We start from the raw sequence: 18,836 nt of genomic DNA on the forward strand, positions 1-18,836 counted from the left end.
AGACCTCTAACTGGTATTGCACACACACACACAAATGGCAAAGCTCGTAGTTATTTAAAGAATAGTAATGACATCTCATTATAAACATATTGCTGTTAAAATTAATTTGATGAAATGTTCAGGAATCTATGAGCGAAGTGGTGTCTGAAGTCAATGGCAAAGACTGTTTCAGAATTTGTATTGCACCACTCTACTATAACATTCATTGAACAATTTCAATTAAGATTAATTAAGTGGTTCAAGACATAGGGTCATGCTGTCATTGTGTGTGAAAGATTAACATGGTCAGTAAATATTTTAAGTCATTTAACAGCATGATCACAAAGGTATTAAGCTACAGTAATATATTGTGGCATGGATAGAAGAGAATATGGCAAAGGTAATTTTTTGATCCTTAATCAATGTGCATTAATGAAATTATTTGTACTTTAGCAGACAAGCTTTCAGGTATTGTCAGTAAACTAATACAATCATGTCAGATACAAGTCCAGGAGAGCTAGTGTGGTCATAACAAGTCATGTTCTTCCAAAGAAATCATCAGTGGAAATGCCAGCAGGAGCATGATAACAGATAACTAGGTACTATTTTAATCCAGTCCAAATAACAGGCATCAAAAGAAGTCAGAAAGTGGTCAATGAGTGGCCTGGGGTTGCAACCACCAACCAATCCAATGATATTCAGATTTGGAGGAACTGGGAAACTCAGAGTGGGGCTGGGCCAGGATGGACAAGGGCTGAGGCAGCAAAATTGATAGGCATAGAAATGAAAGATAATGAGTACTTCTTCCATGGTTTTTTTTATCTATGACTGCATTATGATGGCTCATAAGGAGGAGAGAAAATATAATTCGAAAGCAGTTATGCTGATCACGGTTTGATTTATGCATTGCAATCCTCCAAGCATTATTATTGTTATAGTTGATGTTGATTTCTTTTTCATGATGTTGGTGGTTACTGTTGTTGTTGCTGCTGCTGCTGTTTTGTTTCTTGGACTTTTTCTATATCTGCAGAACCCTCTTCTGGCTAAATTAGTCATTTTGTGTTCATTCGTACAATGTGAAATGTCTGATGTGATGTATCATTAAGAGACTTCAGAAATACAATACAGTTTCCTATTAAAAAAGCAAATAAGCGTTCTAACTATCCCCACCCCTTGCAAAAATACTGATTTGATTACAATCACATTAATAACACAATAGTATAAATGGGGTCAAAATCCACCCCCCTCTTCACTACAGTCATCAAGTAAGAATGCAGTTTTATTCATCCTGCATTTATTGATATGGAAAATCTCACATACCCAAGTCCTTTTATGTTCTTTCTTTCTAGAACACAATCAGATTCTTTCTTTAAATACTATATTTTGTATCTAAGATTTTCCTTTATGTTCTGGATGTTTTACCTGATGTGATATTAGCAGTTGTTACTGTTTTTGTTACAGTGCAGCCAACGGTAATTCATACTGATATGTATATCAACAGCATTGGCCCAGTGAATGCCATCAATATGGTAAGTAGCATATATTAATACATGTTGCCAGTGTTATTTTTTTTAGAAAAAGAGGTGTTGGAACTCACCATGAATGCCACCCTTGTTCTCTTATAATGGCAATGGCACCCACATGAGAGGTGCCGGAACTCTCATGAGTTCGGGTGAGTTCCGGCTTAAAAAATGCCCTGCATTTTGCCATGTTTGTATTGTAAATTATGTTATTCATGAATGCCAATACACATTGCTGTACACACCAATCAACACCCCTGTATTCTACCCCATGTATCAGACAGAGCAAGGGCACAATACTCGGATGATGAAGACTATACACATGTATCTAGAACTGGGTCACATGATTCAATCAGACTTTTGAATGGTTGCACATAGTTTTGCCATAAGGCTGCAATCCTATGCACATTTACATGGGAATAATCCCTTTCGGAGTCAGGGGACCTTACTAGTTCTGAGTAAACTTGTTCAGGATTGTGCTGTTAGTAGAGCTGTGGTTCTTTAACTCCATCCAAGATCAACTAATTTCTGTAGCTAACATGAATATTTGTGTCCAAAGAATTATGGTTGCTAAATAAATACGTAAGAGCTGTTCATACTAAATTCTTAATTCTGTATTTCATACTGAAATCTTCCTCCAGTAATATTCTTTTTAGTACAGTGGTGCCCCGCAAGACGAATGCCTCGCAAGACGGAAAACCCGCTAGACGAAAGGGTTTTCCATTTGCGATGTGCTTCACAAGATGAATTTCCCTATGGGCTTGCTTCACAAGACGAAAACGTCTTGCAAGTCTCGCCATTTTCCCCCCGCTTCCCCCCTTTTTCTAAGCCGCTAAGCCACTAATAGCCTTTTAGCAGCTTAGCCGCTAATCCTTTAATAGCCGCTAAGCCGCTAAACCGTTAATAGCGCTAATCCTCTTAGCCGCTAATGGGGTTGCTTTGCAAGACGAAAAAACCGCTAGACGAAGAGAATCGCGGAACGGATTCTTTTTGTCTTGCGAGGCACCACTGTAGATATTATACACAATATTTCTCTCTATTTAAGTTTGAGTGGGCCAAATAAGAATTATGGAAACACCACACCAGCAACTAACCTAAATTTTTATATTGTAATTTGATGCTGTGAACAACTCTGAGATCTATGGATAAAGAATGGTGTGCAAATTTAATTAATTAATAATAAATTATTTTCATTTACAACAACCCAAAATTGAGATTTATGTTTTACTGTATGAAAACATAGATTTGGGGAAATGGTGGGGAAATAGCTAAAGCAACAGTTCATTAGGACTGCAGTTTTAATGAACACTTACCTGGGAGTCGTAATGAGCTCAGTGGGTTTTACATCTGAGTGGGCATATATCGGAATTGTGTCAATGGGGCAATAGCATCCGATGCAGAAACATCACATTAAAACCAGGAGCTCTGTTCTATTGTGGGTCAGGCTACTGATGTGATGTGTGTGTTCTCTGTGAACTGGCCATGAAAGCTTTGAAAAGCAGGACTGAACGGACATGGAAACTTATTTTGTTTGGTGTGTTTCAACATTGCAGGAATATACAATAGACATTTTTTTTGCTCAAACCTGGTACGACAGACGGCTAAGATTCAACAGCACCATTAAAGTGCTGAGGTTGAACAGCAACATGGTGGGAAAGATCTGGATCCCTGACACATTCTTCCGAAACTCAAAAAAGGCTGATGCTCATTGGATAACAACTCCCAATCGGATGCTCCGGATCTGGAATGATGGCAGAGTACTATATACACTGAGGTAATCTTACCGCTTTTTAAATTTTATCCAATATACCTGTTACATGTGTCCAATATGAGTGAAAATGGTATCTCCACTTAATGAAAAGAAGTACGATGCCTTGAATATTTTAGACAAGATGAAACAATAATAAAGCTAAATGCCCCATAGAGCTCATGTGGTGCCTTGGTTAGAGGTTAGTGAATGACCTTGGGCCAGTCACTACCTCTCAGTCTAAGCATAGGAGTGGGGCCCAAATTAAGACACCCACCAACCTGGAAATGGGCTGGGTTAGGATCCAGCAAATCCTTGCCCAGATATGCTACACCTCTGCCCCCGAAATGCCCCATCGAAGGATTTTGCACCTGTTATCACCAGCCGTTCTCAAACAGGCTGTACCTTCAGTGTGTATAATGTATATTTGCAGGTAGGTGGGGGCTTCAACAGCAGCTAAACTTCTATTATAGAGCATGGAAGAACCAGGTGAACAGCTCTGCCCGCCTTCCCTCCACACATGCAGTTTGGGCTTTAGGATTGAGACCATAATCTCTCAATCCCAGAGTGTGCTTTCAGTGGCTGTGGAAGTGCCTACACATAGCTCCCTGCACAGCATAGTTTTGAACTGGGGTCTTGCACCCCAAATGAGAATAGTTTTGAACCAGTTTAACTATAATGGCTTCCACTGAGAGAGTTTACAGTTCTGTTGAAGCCTGCTCTCAGAACTACATTTTCCAAGATGGCTCCAGGAGATAATCAAGTCAGTTTAGCTGGTATGACCACTCTTGAAGGCTTTATGAAAGGGGACAAGGTCATTCAAAACACAGCCTGCTTTAGAAACCTCCCTCCATTGGGAAGACCTCAGAAATGGGTAGGAAAAGTTATTGTCGATCTTTAAAGCCGATTCTACTCACAGGGAGTCAACGTTGAGGGCAGGTCATGAGCCTGACCCGTGCACACGGGGCTTAGGTAGCTCTGCGTCACAGGGCGTTCATCACCTACCCCTCCTATTTCAAGGGTATTCTGTTAAAGGAATCTGGGGTGTGTGTCCTCTGTCTGAAACCCAGACAGGGGCCAGGGCCATAGCACGACCCCTATCGGTGACCCTGGGGGACTTCCTAGTTGATGTGCATCAACAGGGCTCCCCCTTTTGGTGGTTAACACTTACTAGACTTCTGGCAGGGGGGCAGAAGTCGGATATAGTCATTGATTCCAATGCCTAAGCCAGTACCACTCACATTCTGTAATCAATAACGTTGTTGCCTTTTTCAACCCATTAACCTAAATTCTGGTGTCAAGTGTCTTTATTCTACAATGGGCAAGGGTTCAGGACCTTGCCACGCAACACTGCGACATAAAGCATTTTACTTTACATCCTAATCAATAATACATTAAAAGAAAGAGGGGATTGTGTCTTCTCTCAACCTGTTCACTGCTGTAGACCTTGAACTTCTAGAACTATGAACAATTGATTAATATTAATATATGTTTCTTCTTAGATTGACGATAGATGCTGAGTGTCAGTTACAGTTGCACAACTTTCCAATGGATGAACATTCTTGTCCACTGGCATTTTCAAGCTGTAAGTAGTAATCTAAAAAAATAATATTTAAAAAAAATTGATTCATTTGGAAAGTAAAGAGGAATCTAAATTTTTGAAAATGCATTGCTCAGTAAATGTACTGTACTTAGTCCAAAGAAGGCTGCAGTCTAAAACACATTTACCTGGGAGGAAGTCTCATGGAACTCAATAGGCTTGCTGCTGAATCAATGTGTACAGAATTGCATGATAAATGTGTTGGTGCTGGAGACAACACATTTATGGACAGATGCTTAACATGGATCACTTGTAACCATTTACAGTAGCTGATGAACTAGCCCAGAGTTGCCATCTTACATATTTTGAGAGGGTGATTGTAAATAATCTTTATGTTACATGGGCATTTTTAGCATACAGGTCAGACAAGACTTCTGTTGTCCTGTGTTTCATGCCTGCTCCTTAAACACGAGAAGGTCCAAGAGTCAATATTACATCCACTACACCACATTAGCTCCCCCCCCCCCCCGCCCAAAGTAATACAGACATAAGCTTCCAGGCAACCATTATTTTCAGGTGGGATTAAATCACATGTTGGCTTATTCAGGTTGCAAAACTAAGATTGATTTGGAACTCTTGCACAAGGAGGTAAGAAAAGAGACGGCAAAATGCACCGGAAAATGTAGGATAACATTTGCTTGATGCAATGTTGTCTTAACGTCCCCACAAACAAATCAAGATGAATATTCAAGAAACAGATTGCCTGAAAGCAACCTATGTGTTTTCCTATGTACAGGATATACTGTATACAACAGTGGGGAATTTAATGCTGGTAGGTGGAGAAATGGGGTGTCAGTAAAGACCTTACCGTTTTAAGTGATCTGCATACAACCCATTATACAAAGTCATTATAAGTGCAGAGAAGCATTACAGAATTTATTCATGGCAGTTTAGAGGCTGTCATAAATAGAAACAAAATAATTGTGACAATTCATTATTTGGGGGAGCAAAAAGAGACATAACGTAAGCATGCCTTTCTGTATTTGTTTGGAACTGCAAGGTCCCTTTCTGAATATAAGCATCATGACCACTTTGGGGTGTGTGTGTGTGTGTGTGTGTGTGTGTGTGTGTGGCAGTGAGAGGGAAAATGATGTGAATGCCTTTGTGGCAAGTGCCATTCATGGTCATGTGACTAAAGGAAAGCAACACATAAATGAAAATTGTGATGGAATGATGATCTTCACTGTTTTGAAGATGGCTACCCAAAGGAAGAGATTATCTACATGTGGAAGCGCAGCTCAGTAGAAGTCGGAGACACTAGATCCTGGAGGCTGTATCAGTTTTCATTTATTGGGCTCAGAAATACAACTGAAGTCGTGCCGACAACTTCAGGTAGGCGAAGCTGCTCTGCTTTAATTGATCATTTGCTCCTACTTGACGCTGAAGTGGGGAAAGGGCAATACTATGCTTACTGTGTAGCTGAAATTATCAGTTTCATGGGATATTTCTGTTGACAAGCTGTGCCATTTTAGACTACCAGTGTGGGATCAAAGCATGAAATCAGGCGTGGGAAAGTGGTGGCCCTCTAGATGTTGGACTCCAGTCCCCATTAGCCCTGGCCAGGAAAGCCAGTGGTCAGTGATGATGGGAGGTGTTGTCCCACAACACCTGGAAGGTTACCCTTCTGTGGCTTAGATGCTGCCATATATATAATCAACAAAAATAGCATGTTAGGTGGAAGGCTCTGCCTTAGCTCTGCAGGGCCAGTCCTGCCATTAGGCAAGGTGGCCAACGTGGGTAGCAGATGTGAGGGGACATGAAAGGGCAGCAAAATGTTAATTAAATAGGGAGCAAACATTTCTACTTGCTAGGTGGAACTATTGCCCCCCTGACCCTTTGACATTGTAATTTTGTATAAATGGAGAATGTTTTATATTAGAGAACATTTAAACATTTATTATTCCACCTTCATTTTGGAAGGAAACCATCTGGCAAGAGAGAACTCTATATAATTGCTTACAGCAGAATCCTATGCACGTCTGCTCAGAAGCAAGTCTTGGTGAATTCTATGGGGCTTACTCCCTAAGTAAGCATGTGTGGAATTATAGCTTTAGATTCTCACTGCAAAACACCAAAATCAAACCAAATATAACCTGTGTAACTCTTCTAGTCTCTTGAATACAGCTAGCTGGAGGATGGATGAGCAGGATTAATGTGAGGTAAATTCTTGGCTGTGCCTGCTCTGTCATCAGAACTGAAATATAAAAGGGGTTTCACAGAGAATTTTTGGTAACTCAGTATCACAACTTTTCTAATAGGCTTCTGGAGATGCAGTGCTTCATTTTGCCTTTGCCTCAGGGTCAGCAGTAAATGGAACAATCTAGTCCTAAATTGGGGTTGCTTCTTTGTGCTGAACGGACTGCATGTCAGGGAGCTAAATCTCTTTCCTTTTGCCTGTTTGTGTCACCCTCAGAGCACACATGTAACAGGATCTGTAATAACGACAAAAGATTAGTGACTCAGAGCAATGAGCGTTACCTCATTACTGAGCTTGGGATGAAGCACACAATTGTGGGTCACACAGATGTATTGGATCCTGAGTGGAGCTTAGTGTAGATAAATACATTGCATAATTAATTCGATTTGAATTTTGTAGATTAATTGTCTTGAAATGGATTCACACTTCTGATGTTGTAGTGTCTTACTGTATAAAAAAGGGCATTGTTGACAAAACTTTCCTTTAAATTCTACTGTCTTTATCTGAAGCACATGTAGAGATAGGGCAATGACTAGGGAAATGGGCAAATGTAGCAAAAAACCATTTTTTTGCTCTCACTACCAGTTTGCTACTGGTCTAGTTTCAAGGTCCTTCTGCTAATTCAGAAAGCCCTAAACAACCTGAGTTCAAAGCACATTAAGGACATTTTGATCCCTTGTGAACTACCTCAGATCCTCTGATTGGGCACTTCTTGTGGTTCCCCACATCCCTGTAAAATGGTAAAAGGTAAAGGTAAAGGACGCCTGGATAGTTAAGTCCAGTCAAAGGTGACTGTGGGGTTGCAGCTCACATCTCGCTTTCAGGCAGAGGGAGCTGGCGTTTGTCCACAGATAGCTTTCAGGGTCATGTTGCCAGGATGACTAAACCGCTTCTGGTGCGATGGAACACCATGACAGAAACCAGAGCGCACTGAAATGCCGTTTACCTTCCCGCTGCAGCGGTATTTATTTATCTACTTGTTCTGGTGGGCTTTCAAACTGCTAGGTTGGCAGAAACTGGGACAGAGCAACGGGAGCTCGCCCTGTGGCACAGATTTAAACTGCTGACCTTCTGATCAGCAAGCCCAAGAGGCTCAGTTTAGACCACAGTGCCACCAGCATCACATAATATAATAATCTCAATAAATAACAAGATGAAAGATGAAAAAAAAGTATCTGACGAAGTGTGTATTGCACACGAAAGCTCATACCTTGAAAGCTTATATTTAGTTGATCTTAAAGGTGCCACTGGAATTATTTAAAAATATTTTTTCATCTTTCCTCTTGTTATTGTTTATGACTATGATCAACATGGTTATCCACCTGAATCTATAATATATATATGCATTGCCAGCACACAATATTGGAGCAAAAAGTTTTATTTATTTAAATATAGTATACTTCCTCCATACTAAGTGAGCCTTAGTAATGTGCAGACACCAGGCTCTACAGATATCCACAAATACTTCTAAGCCTCAGACTGCAGGTGATGACTCAAGAGTGCCCCTTAACCCAGTAATGCATCAGGGTGCCAGTGACTCCTCAACAAAAGAAACAAATTCAAGCTTCCAGCCTAGTTTCTAACGTGGACAAATATACATCTGTGCATGAAAAGGCCTTCTTGGTTTTGCTTCCATTCCAGGAAGGTTAATGGAAAATCTCGCATCAGTAAGAGATGTATTCCACCTGGAACACAATTTGTATTTCTTGTAGTTATTGGCTTCCTTTCTCTCTCTTTGCTAACAGTTTTTTGTTTTTGTTTTTAAGTCAGATAGGAACAAAATCAGTGCTATGAGCTTCAGTTCTACTGTTATATTTAGTGAATCAATTTTATGAAGTTCTGTGCAATATTAAAAGAGAGTGTTCCTTGAAGGAAACAATCCATTCACATTAAGCTAACACCATCCTCCTAAGGGACCATTAATCTCATTTCAGAACCCTCAGTAGTGGTCTAAGCAGTGCCATCTAATTGAAAGATCATATTTGCTATTAATGCACTCATGCACACTGTCCCTGTCCATTACTTAAACAAATAAATTGATCAATATTAATTGTGCCTTCGTACACAGTAAAAGCTCGCTTTAGCCTGGAATATATATTTATATATATAATATGCTTTCCAGAGACACTTTAATCCTGATGAATTTAGCCTGCTAGGGATGTACTTGAAGCCTCAGAAGAACTTGAATTTAGCCTGCTAGGGATGTACTTGAAGCCTCTCTCTCTCTCTCTCTCTCTCTCTCTCTCTCTCTCTGTGTGTGTGTGTGTGTGTGAAAATGGAGACTTCAGCTTTGCGCAGGCTCAAAGGACCCTGCATATAAACTTGAAATGGATATCACCAAGTGCAAAGGGTAGTCACTTCTTAGCTCTCTGTGCAACTCAAGTACTCTCTGTGGTCAAAGAGAACATAGAGGGAACAAGTGTTCTGTTGTCATAACTTGGAACTGTTTCAGGTGGCACTTTACAAATCTGAGGAGCCAGAGGGTCTAGAATTGGCTCAGTTTGGTGCTGCAACTGTGCCCTGAAATGAGTAGCTCTGCAGACTGCCATATGAGCACTGAACTGACTTAAATACAAGCACTCCGACTGCATTGCTTTATGGACTGAACTGGTCTGTGTCACTCCCTAATACTGCAACTTTTATAAAATAGCTAACGGGGGATATTTCATCCCACATTCAATTTTCCTAGGGATCTGCACAAACTGGTCTGTTTCTGGTCCATATAGCATTTGTATGTTTTCACCCGTAAGTCCAGCCAATCCTGTTTCCATATTTATTCCATAGCTTAAACTGAATATCCATTTTCAATGTATTTGGATGTGTTTGGTTGTTGTTTTTAAGCAGAGAACTTATCAGAATATTTGGTATGTGTGAAATATAGCTATATGCTTGAAAGACATTAATTATATACATTTTTATCCTGCCAAAAAATGCTCCCTGAGTGGCTCACAAATGGCAATAACATTACCTTCAGGCTTACAATGGGAAGACGTGAAATAAAACAGGCATAGGCAAACTCTGCCCTCCAGGTGTTTTGGAACTACAACTCCCATCATCACTGACCACTGGTCCTGTTAGCTATGGGTGATGGGAGTTGTAGTCCCAAAACATCTGGAGGGCAGAGTTTGCCTATGCCTGAAATAAAAGGAAAAAGTCTTTGGAGGGAGGAGGGGAGAAAAAAGCAAACTCAGGTGAGGCAACTGCCTCAAGTGGCAAGAGCCACAGGGTCAGCAGAACTGTGGGTTTGAGCCCCACGTTGGGCAAAATATTGCTGCATTGCAGGGGGTTGGACTAGATAACCCTCCTGGTCCCTTCCAACTCTACAGTTCTATGATTGCTTTCATTCTGCCTCATCTTCTGTTTTCATGTATGTAGAGTGTATCAAATCTGCACGTGGTTCTCCTTTGAATGTATATTTAGCTTCCATTTTGTGGCCAAGCTCCTACTACTGAGATCCTCAAGATGTTTGTGTGATAGTACACATTATTTTCCTAATTCGTATAGCCCAACAATCAACTAGAGTTTCACCTGATCGTTTCAGTAGTTAATGAGTCTGCAATGATGGGTTATTTGACCCAACTTTGCGTCCTCCCTCCAGTTAGCTGAATTGATAAATGACTGCATTTACCAGGGAGAGCATTATAGCTGAAAAGGTAAACAGGCTGCAGTTAAAAACAACAACCAAAAAACCCCCAAAACACAAGGCTGCAATCCTATGCATACTTGACCTGGAGGTAAACTCCACTGAACATAATGAGACTGAACTTCTGACTAAATATGCAGAGGATTGCCACGTGAGTTTGTGGGTCACTTCTCTAGAAAATTGTAAAGATATTTATAGCGCATGCTGAAAAAAGCATGACCATGTCCTCATTTTGGATGCTCCTGACATACTTAGAGGGTCCAGGCATTCAATCCCGTATTTAAAGCTGCATGCAAATATAGTGTGGTAAGAAGGTTAATGTATTAGAGTAGGAAACCTTTGACAGGAGAAAAAAACATCATTTGAAGCTTTCTGTCACAAATGTTGCTTTAGTTTGGTCATTTTCATTTCTTGCAATAAAATGTTCACCAATGTCACATTATGAACAGTAAGATATATTTATTTCCTGGAGAGTATGTGGATTCTTTGCATCTTGTGGTCTTTTGTAGGGAGTATTCTGATAATTGATCACATACCAGTATGTGTATCCACGTAGTCAAAATACAGGGTGTTAGTCAGCTAAGTTTTAACCTTGAAATGAATGACCCTAACTTAGTCATGTTCATTAATTTCAGTGGATCTGCTTTGAGTGAAACTTTGTTGAATTCCACACATAATATTGAAATGGAATAATGGAATAAAATCCAGTAAATCCTGGGTAGGACCCAATAGGTATTCTTCCACTGAGAGAAAGCATTTATTAGTGGAATGAGAGTCTTTCTCATGAAATGGCTGCTATATGGGCATAATGCAAAATGGCTGACACAATTGAAAGAGCAGAAGAGAGATAGGACCACAAAATGGTGCAGGCATGCCCCGCTGTATCAGTCACTCCCACCAATGAAGAAAAAAGGATCTACGTCAGCCACCACTAAGCCAACTCACAGAAATAAGCTCTTTGTACCTCTCCTCCATTCAGAACAGAAGGGAGGATGGGTGCCGAATCATGACATCCAAAGAAATATGACATATTGCATTTTAATACTACTGAGTGATAGCAACAGACTGAATTGTTTGATACTATTGCTTTTGTGAATTTGCATTTTGAATTTGGTTTAACGTGATTCTTACTCTGTGAGCCATCATGAGAGAAATAAATCGGAAGAACCATCTCCCTTGAATTATGGGAATAGTTATATCTAGAGGAGCAGTTAATTTTACCTATCCACTGCAGTCCACTGCACGTATTCTACCAAATGAGTCAACATCTTTCTATATTTTGCTAACAAAATAGAGAAGGTGACTCTACAAATGTTCTTAATGAAGTTAATGTCACAGGGACAGAAACGTGTCTGGGTAACTATTATTATCTACATTTGTCATATAGGAAGGTGAGGCATGAAGGAATGCATTATTGAAAGTAATATAGGTAGCTATAAGTGGAACAGCCATCAAACCAGGTATCCGCAAATCAGTGGGCTGTGCTTCCAGTCATAAAATAAGAATTAACTCCCCTTTGTTCAGCTAACTATACTGAATGGGTTCCACTTCCACTTCTTGCTCTTATTTCTCTTTTAGTTCCTTTCAGGGAATGAACAGGGTACAGTGAATGAGTGGAAGGGAGAAGTTTGTGGTGACAAATCCCCATCCCTGTCCTGCTGACCTCCATGTCCTTGGTGGAAGGTCAAAAGAAAGTCTCCACATTAACAACTTGAATGTGCACAGCCTTCTTTTCTTTTCACATGATCGGGGACTCTGATCTGTTCTGACCTTCTGCAGAAGACACCAAGGTCAGGGATGGGTCCTGCCATTGCAAGTTCTCTTCCTACAGTCCCTATTTTAAATCCAAACACTATTAAATACAGTATATCTTATTCACATATATCACAAAGATAAATTGAAAGTGCAAACTAATGCACAGCTGGTCTTGCTGTGTTCGGGGGGGATTACTCCTCAGTAACTTACTTTCTTTCTTTCTTTCTTTCTTTCTTTCTTTCTTTCTTTCTTTCTTTCTTCCCTCTGCATAACTATAAATCCTCTCCTAATCAACCAGCAACTTGAGTAGAGTGTGGGGTAGGGGTGGAGAGGGGATCCAATATCTCTAGTATATAATAACAGTTCCAAAATCCATGAAAATAAAGTATCCTGTAGCTGAATTATTTATGTACTAAGACTCCATGGCCAAGCTATATTCATGCTAGCTACCTTGACAATTAAATTACAAGATTAGTAGTTCAATTACCAGATTGTAATAATGCCTAATACCTGCCTCCAAATGAAGTGAGGGCTTCTCCTAAGGCTGAAACACCCTCACATAGTACCATTTCCCAGGCAGGCTGGTACAAACAGTGGTAAAGTTCACTCAGTAGGGATACGGGAGAAATTTGGTTTGGCAACTGAACTTCCTGCAAAATATGTATGCAAATTGAAACCCAACTTCTCTTAATTTTGTGTTGTCGATTTTCCATGGAAAAACTGTACAAAATGCACATATTAGGCATAGTGTTCATGAAAATACAATATTAATAAAAATAACATACAAAGCTGCATTATATTATGCAATTATGTAAAATTGCCTGCAAATATGTGCATATTGGGAGAAATGTTCACTAAAATACTGATGGATTTTTTAGGGAAGTATTAAAATGTATTAATTTTATTTAAAATGAATGCTGAAATATAGCCAACTGTACTTAGGACAGGGAGAATGAGAAGCTGAAATTGACATATTTGTCCATCTCTATTACTTGGGTAATTACTCAGAAAGCTTTGGTGGCCATAGTTTAAAATGGGCTCTACTAAGGTCAAGTGAGAATATAACAGATCAGCATTATGACTATGTATCTGATAAAGCTGTCAGATTTTGTAAACATTTCCTTTCTTTCCAATGCAAGTATATTTATGAAATACAGTTAGTGAAGACCACCAATGTTTCTCCCTAGTTAATGCACTTTTCTGCAGTACAGAAAATGACTTCATGGCTGGAGTGGGAAAATTTACAAAAATCATTTAAAGAGTCAAAATATAATTTAGTGTCACACAAACAAAAAGAAGACATTTGAGCTATAACAAAATACAGAGCTATAAGCATTTCTGTATTGACTGCTTTATCCTTTAATTTGTATTTTTAAAGCAAATTTTCAAGCTGAGCATGCATTAAGAATATCTTACCCTAAAGCAAGCAACTGTTATAAGTACTAATGACACTTTGTGACACATTCATCAAATTACATGTTGTGCAAATTGCATTTCTCACGGCCCACACTCCTGTTTTTATCGAAATCACTGAATCTAATGATCTATTTTCATTAAACTGTTGTGATATCAGGAAAGAAATACATTGTAATTTCATTACCAAAGTCTGCAACTGGAGATAGATGTAATAAAAACAAATTTTGATAAAAAACATTTGTCCTAAAAAAATTAGAAAGTTAAAACATGCACATCTATAACAATAATGCTACAATCCACGGATGGAGATCAGTGGGATTTATTCCCAGGTAAGGGTTTGCCTTCAAAAGTGCTATTGCACAGCCTCTGCAAGACCCACCAATCAGCTGACCATTTGGTCTCATGTAGCCCAATGCTCAGGGCTTTGCTGGCACCACCGATCAGCTGATTGATGATGCCTGCAAACCTCCTTTCAGCTGAGACAGGTCTTGGCCTGTCCCTCATTGGATCTCATATAGGGCAGGTGGACACAGCTTGGCCAAAATGGCCCCACAGGCCAAATGGGGAGGACCAGCGTGCATACTTTATTTTAATGGACCAGAGGTTCCCCACTGCTGATCATGTGAGGGAGAGTACGGCTGGCAAGCTCTTCTGCCCTTGGTATGTCAACTCTCCTGTTGCAGTTCGAAAGCATGTCATAGTGCAAGTAGATAAATAGGTACCACTCCAGTGGGACGGTAAATGGCGTTTCCGTGCGCTGCTCTGGTTCGCCAGAAGCGGCCTAGTCATGCTGGCTACATGACCTGGAAGCTGTACGCTGGCTCCCTCGTCCAATAAAGCGAGTGAGTGCCGCAACCCCAGAGTTGGTCATGACTGGACCTAATGGTCAGGGGTCCCTTTACCTTTACCTAGAATCACAGAAGTGTAGGACTGAAGGGTGTATTTATGGAGAGTCCCTACATGATCTAAAACTTTGACCATGTGGGTTCTCTATTGCAGAGGGAGCTTCAGTGAGCAGATTCTCTATTTTAGAGAACTTCACTCGAACTCATGGAGGGATTAAAAAAAGGGAACTGAAGATTACGCAGCAGATGGGACAGGCCTTACCAGCTCCCTCATGTGATTTTGATTGCCCCAAGAAAGAGAGCATCTAAATAAGTCTTTTGTTTTTCTTCCTTTTCAAATCTTTCCTTATTTTGGGTAACACAGTGTGTAACCAACTCATGTGAGAGATGGGGGCAAGCCACAGGGCGCCCCTACCCCATTACTTGAAAGCCTGGATGGAGCACCCCCTCCACCATTTGTACATCTGAACACAGGGAATCTGTCCAGACATTAAATGTTTCTGAGCAGAATTGGGTTTTCCTGTGCGCATTAATTGAATATGCTTTGAACAGCTGGACAGGACTCAGGTCGTAACCAAAATGTCACATTTTGATTTGGAACAGAAAATCAGCTGGAATACTTCTAGGCAGTTCAGGGTGAAGAGATACTGCTGGAATGAAGTGGGGGGGGGGGACAGAAAGAGAGAGAGATTGGCTTCTGGCATATATATGTCCTCAATAATAAACACAGATGCCTTCAAGGCTGTTCTTGCCCAATTAAATCCTTTCACAATGTAACTGCAGTTGCCGGCTTCTCAACTTCATGTTGTTACATAGCATTTTGGTAACCTACTTAGCTAATACGCCAAGGCCCTTCTTGCTGCCCATCAACTGTAATGAGGAGCTTTAATTGAGAACAAGGCTGAATGGGAAGCAGAGGAATAGGATCCTCAGTTACATGAACAACCTAGTCTACAATCTAGTTAAATCAATGCTGTGTGTGTGTGTGTGTGTGTGTGTGTGCGCGCGCAAGGGTGATCTAGTTCAAGATCCTGCAATGCAGTACAGTGGTCCCTCGGGTTAAGTACTTAATTCATTCCGGAGGTCCGTTCTTAACCTGAAACTGTTCTTAACCTGAAGCACCACTTTAGCTAATGTGGCCTCCTGCTGCTGCTGCGCCGCCGGAGAACGATTTCTGTTCTCATCCTGAAGCAAAGTTCTTAACCCGAGGTACTATTTCTGGGTTAGTGGAGTCTGTAACCTGATGCGTATGTAACTTGAAGTGTATGTAACCCGAGGTACCATTGTAATCTTTTGCCCAACATAGTACTTGAACCCATAACTCAGAGATTAAGAGGATTATGCTCTACCAACTGAGCTATCCGAGATTCAGTTTATTTAAGGGACTAGAACCAAAACGTTTTCAGTACTTTTACACTGGCATAACTAGGTTGCAGGTTGAGCTGTCACTATTCATATTATCATCATTATTACTAGTTCAGGTCACGTATATGACTGGATGAAACAGAATGCTGTGAAAAATCTGTTGTCAGGTGAACTAGGGCTATTGAAAGACCCAGACTATAAATTACTGAATGTTAAATGGGCTTCATAAGGGGGGGCGGGGAGCTGCAGAAGGGTTAATTGAAACCCAAATAGGTATGTAGTGTGCAGACAGACTATATCCCCAGGTGCTTGCTTTCCCTTTAGGTCTGCCCCTGCTCATGCTGTTACCTTCCACTCTTGGGAGATGTGTTGCAAAATTCCGCACAGCAGCTGGCTTTGCTTTTGGAACATTTTAATTTCCAGACTTAAAAAAAAGAATGCCATGCAGTAGACACCCCTTGCAATAAGATTTTTGCGTGCTCTATTCTCAATTTACATTTAAGAGATGGTTCTTCTTGCTTTGGTTAAATGAATTATTTGCAGCACATAGCACTTTCCCTAAAGTGATCGTAAAAAGGCTTTTTCATATTTTGATATCTTTAAATCTGCTATATAAGATGTGAACCATTAGATAATGTGTTTTCTTATCATTCCAGGCAAAGAGCATCACAGTTAGAGTCCAATGGCAGCTATATAGGATTGTTATAAAGTCCTTGAGGGGTTTTACATATTAATAACATTTTACCTGTTTGAGTTAAGCTGAAATACTACAGCTTGTGTCACAAAGGGAGCATAAGAAGCTGTCTTATGCTGTCTAGTCTAGAGAAATTAGTTGGATGGGATGGAGGATAGAACTGCTATGCTACTTCACAGCAGGTATTTTTGGCCTCCTCAATATTTGTTGGAAGGGGCCTGCCCCCCTCAATGATGATGAAGATAGTGGTGATATTGACAAGACAGGTGGGGAAAACCCATGATGCAATGCGTGTCACAGTTTCAGTGGCCAGCTCCTCCAGAATGCTCGACTTCCTCCAGATCACATGATGTCTTGCATGCTTGACATCATACACACGGGACATGTGCTGGGCCCCCTCAGTTTTGGGGGCAACTTGGTACCTCTACACATTTGGTTGAAGCATTCCGTTTCTTCTTTTCATTTGTGTCTTTATCACATCTACATTAAATATCGACTGATAAACTATGTAAAAGGCTTGATGTGATTATACACATGATTTCCATCAATATTCTCTTTGTGCAATGTTTTACTGGTGTACACCAGGGCTGTATTTGCTTATTACGGGTAGAGGATATAAAAGAGCCTCGTTTGTATTTAATTCAGACGTAAGAAATACAAATAAAATTAATTAAAAGTAATTTCTATTTCTATTAATTCAGATAACATAGTATTAATATTGCTGAAATTATAAAATTATTTCTTTCGGAATTATTTTGTTTCTGTTTTAAGATTTGCACTGCACTGTATTTCTTGGCAGTTTTTGAAAGCTGAAACACTGCATCAAAGTTCGCGTGGGAATGGGGAAGACATTTGGCCAGCTCTAAAACTGACAGGGAAGTTGTCCTCCACTTTGCACCAGCAATGCATTTGTCTCATTTATACACATAAGTCTCCCATCATCTGATTAGTGCTCTTCTACATCCCCCACCTCAGAACCTTTCTCCCTGTTCCTTGCCCCTATATCAACTTTCTTGGAAATAGGGTACCAATCTTATGAGCAAAGGAACACAATGAAGAAGAGTTTTCTTTTTAAAAGCAAAAAAGCACTATATTTAACAAGAGACCTAAGGTTGGTTCCCTATTTCCAGTCTTTTCAAAACATGGCAGGTCAGATACCCAAAGGAAGTACTAGAATCCCTAAAATTGTCATGCATTGGAATGCAAAACTCCAAAGTTACACACGTTGTAAGTTCAAAGAACATTTCAAAGGATTATAAGCAGACTAATTAATGATCTTTGGACCCCAGAATCCTAGTTCGGAGAATTTTAAAGGTGTTATTTTTTCCTAGTCTTTGACATGGATGACTCTTGTCTGATCTTCTTGAAACATGGCAAGTGTTATGCCCCTATGGAGTAATATAGTGTGTTCAATTTTCATGGTAGTTGAGCACAGAACTCCAAAGTTACAGGCAGCATTAATCTGGCTTAGACTCCATTGAATGTAATAGAAAGCTTATTGGAAGTCTCCCCATTTTAAATTGCATCTCAAATGGAGACTCTTTATCTAATCTCTCTTAAAAAAATTGCAGGTGTGATGCCCTGAAGTAATCTAAATCCTTCAAATGTAGTTCTAGTCAGCTTTGAAATGCCATGAATAATAAAAAAAAGAATGCTGTGTGTGTGTTCCCTTGAAAAGAATGATGTCCAAAAAATGAATTCCAAATTAGCTAAATACAAGTGAAAGTTTTACAAAAGGAACAAATTAAAAAAAACAATTTTAAAGCCAAAATCACAAAAGGAAAACAATCATTTTCCCCAGTACACATCTTTAAGATATATGCGCAGGTTTGCATTGATAAAACAACGCAAAATCCAGTCCTGATGTGTTTGTATGTATAGTTGAGTCAATATGGATTTTGTTTGAGCACTTGTGTGCATTCCTAAAACAAAACACAAACTTCACAGTTGTGTGTATGACCACATGAGCATTGCAGGGTAGCTTTCTAAAAAATGAACGTCTACGTGCATATTAGTAACAGTAGGGAATGCAAATGCCTGAAATAACTTAGATGAATTGTTCATGCTTCCATTCT

The 18,836-nt window shown here is 39.9% G+C and overlaps 1 protein-coding gene across 2 annotated transcripts in view; it reads left to right on the forward strand.

Moving 5' to 3' along the window:
- The window catches only part of GABRG2 (gamma-aminobutyric acid type A receptor subunit gamma2), a 61,507-nt gene that overhangs the window by 26,000 nt on the left and 16,671 nt on the right, over positions 1–18,836 (forward strand). For both annotated transcript variants that reach the window (XM_028717423.2, XM_028717424.2), the window contains exons 3-6: positions 1,441–1,508; positions 3,053–3,273; positions 4,749–4,831; positions 6,041–6,178. In XM_028717423.2, the coding sequence (XP_028573256.1) occupies positions 1,441–1,508; positions 3,053–3,273; positions 4,749–4,831; positions 6,041–6,178 (510 nt within the window). The remainder of the gene's footprint in view (positions 1–1,440; positions 1,509–3,052; positions 3,274–4,748; positions 4,832–6,040; positions 6,179–18,836) is intronic.

Source organism: Podarcis muralis, chromosome 2, assembly GCF_964188315.1.
Source record: "Podarcis muralis chromosome 2, rPodMur119.hap1.1, whole genome shotgun sequence".
NCBI lineage: Eukaryota > Metazoa > Chordata > Lepidosauria > Squamata > Lacertidae > Podarcis > Podarcis muralis.